This window comes from Miniopterus natalensis, chromosome 3, assembly GCF_054644295.1.
Source record: "Miniopterus natalensis isolate mMinNat1 chromosome 3, mMinNat1.hap1, whole genome shotgun sequence".
Taxonomy (NCBI): Eukaryota; Metazoa; Chordata; class Mammalia; order Chiroptera; family Miniopteridae; genus Miniopterus; species Miniopterus natalensis.
The window spans coordinates 101,758,419-101,764,418 of record NC_142083.1 but is presented as its reverse complement, the minus strand read 5'-3'; the positions used below and the strand labels follow the sequence as shown (position 1 = coordinate 101,764,418).

General features: G+C 54.6%; 1 protein-coding gene across 1 annotated transcript in view; it reads right to left on the bottom strand.

Annotated features, from left to right (window-relative positions):
- Window positions 1-4,037: 4,037 nt before the first annotated feature.
- Window positions 4,038-6,000, bottom strand: part of CACNG3 (calcium voltage-gated channel auxiliary subunit gamma 3) — a 69,460-nt gene continuing 67,497 nt past the window's right edge. The window contains exon 4 of the mRNA XM_016222670.2: window positions 4,038-4,549. Coding sequence (XP_016078156.1) covers window positions 4,038-4,549 — 512 coding nt within the window. The remainder of the gene's footprint in view (window positions 4,550-6,000) is intronic.

The following is a 6,000-nucleotide window of genomic DNA, read 5'->3' as shown; positions in this document are numbered from 1 at the left end:
CCAGTCAAATCCTAGACCACTGGCCACCCTATAAAGGAATTGGCTAGCCTTAGACCAGGTGCAATCTGTGATCCAATCATTTGTGGCTGGGGGCAAGGTCGTGTCCTATCATTGTCATGTCCACCTACTAAGGACTGTGGGGCCTCAGGGTCTTTGCACATGCTGCTTCCCCCCTTCACACTCCCCTCTTTTTACTTAGATAACTCTAACTCTTCCTTCAGGTCTGCTTGTAAATGCCACGTCCTCTTTTTGGACCTTCCATCAAAATTAGAGCCCCCTGTTTATATTCCTTTGTACTTTGTACGCTATATTTTCCCCTGATGACATAGCTCACAATTTCAAATGTTGTTGATTTGTGTGTTTACTTATTTAGTGCTTATTTTTCCCACTGGACTGAGAGTTCTGTGAGGGCAGTGGCCATATCTGTTGAGATTATGGCTATTTCTGGCACATAGTAAGCACTGGATAATAAGTGCTAGCTGAATGGATGAGTAAATGAATGAATGAATGAATGAGTGAAAGAATGATGAATGAACGGATGACAATCAGCAAGAGATTATGTGGCCTAGGAGTCATTGAGGACTTCATGGAAGGGACAAGGCTTGATCTCGGCCTTGAAGAATGGACAGAATTTGGAGAGAGCAAGGAAAAACATTTCAGGCAGAAATGACATTCATCAGCAAAGTCAGGGGGTGGGAATAAGTGTGATATAGCCAGGGTACAGTGTAGACGCTGGCCTGATTGGAGCAGAAGCATGTGTTGACAAGATTTGGAAAATAAGATTGGCTAGGTGGAAAAGGGCCCAAGCAGGAAAAATGTAAATCTGAGAACAGTATTAAACTATTATGGTAAGTACTGTTTTGGGGTCCATTTTACAGACGGGGAAGTTGAGGCACAGGGAGTTCTCATGGCTGATAAGTGCAGAGCTGGGGCTGAACTCTGGGCAGACACCGATGCAGCTTGTGGGCTTGCATGCTGTGTCAGGCTGCCTCTCCCCTCCCGAAAGGTAGGGACATAGCTTGGTAAAGGTCAGCTGTGGGGGCGGCAGGGTGAAGCACGCAAGGGAAACACAAGGGTCTGGTGTTGAGGTTGGTGGCAGGATGCTGCTGGTCCAGAAACGAGTGGGCTGGGAAGGAGCTGCATGACCCCTGCAGTGAGTTCAGCAGTCATCCCTGCCTCCAAGGTTAGCATGAAATGAGACAAAAGAAGAGGAGCTCATGGCACATTGCTTGCCACATGCGTGGGGACCTGCAAATGTGAATACTCTTCCCGGGGGTGGCGGTTGGAGACCGGGTCGCCTGGGATCCCGGCTGTGAGCCGGAGTGGTGATATTGATATATTTGATGCCACCCGCTGGGTCCAGCTGAGCACTCTTCAAGCAAAGGCACTCTGAGGCCCGTGTGCCAAAGCCTTGCAAAGACCAGAGCTAGCGGCCGTGCGGGAGAGGGCCCTTCCGGGGCTCAGGGCCCTGCCTCCCCGCTCTCTGGCCTTTGCAGACGGCTTCGTACCTTGGTGTCCTGGGGACCTTTCTCCCCATCTCTGACCAACTCCCCAGATGCCCTGTTTTTGACGAACTCCTAGTTCCCACCTGCAAGTTGCTGCCTTCCCCACCTCACCATACTCGTCAGCTATTCAACCCACCTCTAAGATCCTTCCCTCCTCACAGCCGCGGCCACTTTTCCCAAAGCGCGGGATGAGCTACTGGAGAGCATCGGGCCTGTAGAGAGAACCCCCTTTCCAGGTCTGCTTCTGTCCTTCTGATTAAGCCAAGGGAGGCGTCTTCTCTGGTGTGAGAATACCTTTCTAACGTTTGTGTTACATCTTCTCACAAAGAGTAGGCAGGTGGCCCTCAGCTCGGACAGGCTGCAGCTAGAACGTGGCGTGAGTGCTGTTCCATTTATTTATTTTCCCAGTTATCATTTGCTTATGGGAGGTCATTCCAGTTACCTTTGTATAGTAGTTTTATGAAGTTCAGTTTCAAGAACTGAAGTAGAAACCGAGTTAGTTTGCAGAGAAACATTAGATAAATGATCGTCGATGTGGTTTGTGGATGTGAAACTTCACAAGGGTTTTACTCCATCCAGTAAGTGAGGTTCGGCGGCAGTCAACTTAGAAAGCAGAGGCTGGGGTAGAAACACTGGCCCTGCTCCTAGCTCCTAAGGCACTTACGCTCCTTGAGCCTTGATTTCCTCTCCTGCCAAAATGCGGATGCTAATTCCTACCACTTGCGGTTGTTCTCCAGATCCAGTCTGAACGCAACAACTCGAGTGCTGGCATGAATTGTTGCTCACAGTGTGAGTGTGGACGAGGGACTAGCTCCCAGGCCTTGCATCTCACAGGGCGGTGAAGTCTGGGTGAGTCCTGTCACCTCCCTTGCCTCAGTTTCCTCCTTGGTAAGAGGGGATATTGCTGGGAGGGTGAAAAGGTGTAATATGTGTCCAGTGCTAGAGCACAGCCTGCACACAGCAGTGTTAGGTAAGTGTGAGCTCTTGTGACTGGAGCCTGGAGCCAGAAACTCTTTGAAGTAAGGAGTGCTGGGGGGGGGGGGGGGGGGAGGTTTGCCAAAAAGCACCAGGAAGTCAGTGTTGGTGGAGGTGGCATCAAACGTTCAACATATTCAAAAGTCTTTTCACTTTCACCCCCAACACCCTCTGAGCCTGGGCAAGGCTCCCCGCTCCCCACAATGCAGACTAGCTCCATTGGCTTTATCTTCCCGCAGTCCTGCTTGCTATGGGCTGAATTGTGTCCGCCACCCCCAAATCCATACGTTGAAGCCCTAACCCTCAATGCGATGATATTTGGAGATGGGGCTTTTGGGGGTAATTAGGGTTAGATGAAGTCTCGAGGGTGCAGCCCTTGTGATGGGATTAGTGGCTTTGTAAAAAGAGGGAGAGAGAGTTTGAACTCACCGTCTCTGCCATCTGAGGACGCAGAGAAAGGGGCCATCGCAAGCCAGGAGAGGGCCCTCGTCAAGAGCCCAGTCGGCCGGCACCCCGATCTTGATGTGCAGCCTTCAGAGCCGTGAGAAAGAATTGTCTCTTGTCACAGCCACACAGTCTGTGGGACTTTGTTCCTGCAGCCCGAGCAGACTGATGCAAAGCTCATTCTCTAGAATCCACCCAAAACGCACTGCGTGTGAATATGCACACACACAGATGTGGGATTTACAACGTGCTAATCTCCGCTGTGGGTCCCATTTAGGCCTCACAGCCATGGAGGAGAGCGCTGCACCAGGCTCCAGTTTAAAGGCGAGGAGGCTGAGGCTTGAAGGTTAGTGGGCTCGCCCCAGAGCCCAGAGCTACCGGGTGCGAGAGCCAGGCTTTTGAACGCGTGGTGCCCCCAGCTGGCCCGGGGGTTTGGTGGGGACACACCAGCTCTGACATCGGGAGGAGCACCTTGTCGGCCTTGGGAGGTGGCGGGGGCCCTTCCCGTTGGCCAGAGTGCGGATGAGCCGAGCTCGGCTCCAGCTCTGCGCGGGGCGTGAGTTTGCGCAGGGAGAACCCAGAAGCAACAAAACGCCTTGGCTCGGTTGGTGACGGGCAAGACCTTTAATCACATGAGTGCTTGTTACATGAGCTGCTCCGGGGCTCCGGCAGCTTTGATTTCTGGTCACGTGTTTCTAACACGGAAAGGTGAATGCCTCCTCCAGGGCCACCTGGGCGGCGGTGTCCTGAGGATTGTGTGAGTGGACAGTAGGGACAACAGGGCGCACGCCTGGATATGTGGGGACCTCCCAAGCCACCCGCTGTGACTTTGAGTGAAACCTTCTTTCAAGGAGGAAGCATGAGGGGTCCTTCCAGGGAAGAGGGAACAGGGGAGACACCCGGCACAGACACGCAGAGGAATGGCGTCACGGGGCGGGCTCGGAGCCGGGGGCCCAGAGGGTTAGAGCCTGGAGGGGAGGGGCAGAGTGTGGAGCGGGGCTGATCCACCTGGTTTCACTCTTTGTAAAGATTAATACCATCACGAGGACCGCGCCGTGCAACCTCCGAGACAGCTGCGGGCACTGGGTGGGCTGCGCCGGCGGGCGGGGGCGGTCAGACGGGCGTGGTGCGCCTGCTGGCCAGGTCGTTGTGCAGCGCCTCCTGGAAGTCTTTGGGCGTGGAATTGTGGAACTGGAGGAACGCGTGGTCCCGGTCGGAGTTGAGGAGGGTCCCCATGGTGATCTTGGAGGGGTCCCGGGAGAGGGTGAACATCGAGATGTCGGTGGAGGGGATGGCGTGGAAGCCTTTGCTGATGGGGGACAGGTCCCGGGACCGGGGCTCCGTGGAGCGGGAGCTGGACCGCCGCCGGAATCTGTACCTATAGGGTGGCAGGCGAGCAAAAGTGGACTTCTTCAGGAGCTCCGAGTGGGACCTGGCGCGCAGCTGCTGGTGCTTCTCTATGTAGATGTGCACGGCGACCACACCCACGATCTCGGCGATGATGAAGGAGAAGGCTCCGAAGTAGAAGGACCAGCCATACGAGTAGCTCTTTTTGGAGTCACGCTGCCCGGGGTCCCCAGCGTTGGCCGATATATAAACTATGATGCCGATGATGTTGCTTAACCCTAAGAGAGGGGGAAGAAAATGCATCTTTTATAAGCCTCCGTGGTAACTTGCAGTCTTGAAATATTTATAGAAAATATGGAGGTAACAGGGAGAGAACGGAGAGGATCTGTGGCTGGGAAGCCCAACCCCACCGAGCTCTCCTGCACAGCCTGTCTCCTGGGAAATGGAGGGTTCAGCCCCAGGTGGTGTCCCCTCCGTAAGGAAGACACCTGACCCCTGCAGCAGGTGCGTAGAGCTCAGAACACAGGCCTCTCCCCTTGGAAGCAGTTCACTCTGCCAGAACGTAACCCCCGGCAGGAATTCAAGAGGATGGTGAAATGAGTGAGGACAGGCCCCTGCCCTAGAGGTCCTCACCCTTCGTAGGAGAGGCTGACGTGTAAATGCAATCGGAGGAGACAGGAGGGGCTCTCCCAGAGGCAGGGGAAAGCGGCTCAGGAGCCAAGCAGAGAGATGACTAAGCCACTTCCCTTTGAAGACGAGGTGGCATTTGAGCTGGATCCTGAAAACTGAAGAGGCCTGAGCCAGGAGATGAAAAGCTCTTGACTGTGGAGTGTGGCTTAGTAGGGTTCTAGCCTGGACCGTGGGGATAGTGGTGTCATCTTGAGCTAAAATAAGAGGCAGCAGAGAGAGCAGGTGTAGAGGAGAAGAGATCTGGACACACTGAGCTGCAAGTGTCTGTTGGAGTCCAGCTGTCCTGTCCAGTGGACACAGGTGGGGCTGGAGCTGCAGTCAGGGGACTAATGAGCCCTCGGGGAAGGTACAGTGGCTCCTACATCTCCTTATCTGCACAGGATAAGATTAATCTTTAGATTAGCTGTTGCCGGAGCTCTGAGAGTTGGGGAACATGAAGATGTTGTCCCCTAAGGCAGGGTCTGCCAACTTAGTGTCCCCAGTGCAGTGGAATAGCACAGGCAGGGCTGCGGGGGGGGGGGGGGGGGGCAGGGAGAGCTGAATCTCCAGGGAGCAGTGAGAAGAAACAACAGACCCGGGGCCAGGCTCTGCTCGTGTCTGACCTCCTTTCTCACATCATTGCTCCAAAGGTCGAGTATCTCTTTTTGTCCTTTGGCTGCAAGGGCCTCATCCTGGCCTTGATACCAATAGTGACTGAGAGGCTGGCACATTGGCTGGCGTCTCCTTGCTCCGAGTTCAGGCCACATGCAGGGCGGTGCTAAGGGTGGCTGCCTCTCTTTATGGTCCTGCACTAGCTGGTAAAGAAGCATCGTCAGTGGCCTCCTGACCCTGCCCTCCATTTCGTGAGCACCCCATGCTCTTCCTGGGGATCCCCAAGATCTCCCCATGGCCTAGCAACCAAAAGGTTAAAGCTTGGCATAGCAGGGCCACGGCCTCTGCCCCAGTGCACCCATTCTGCACGGCTGGTGCACACGCTGTGAGGGGAGTTCACGGCCTGGATACTGTCTCCGGCCACACCCCATCTAGGCCTGCCCCCGAG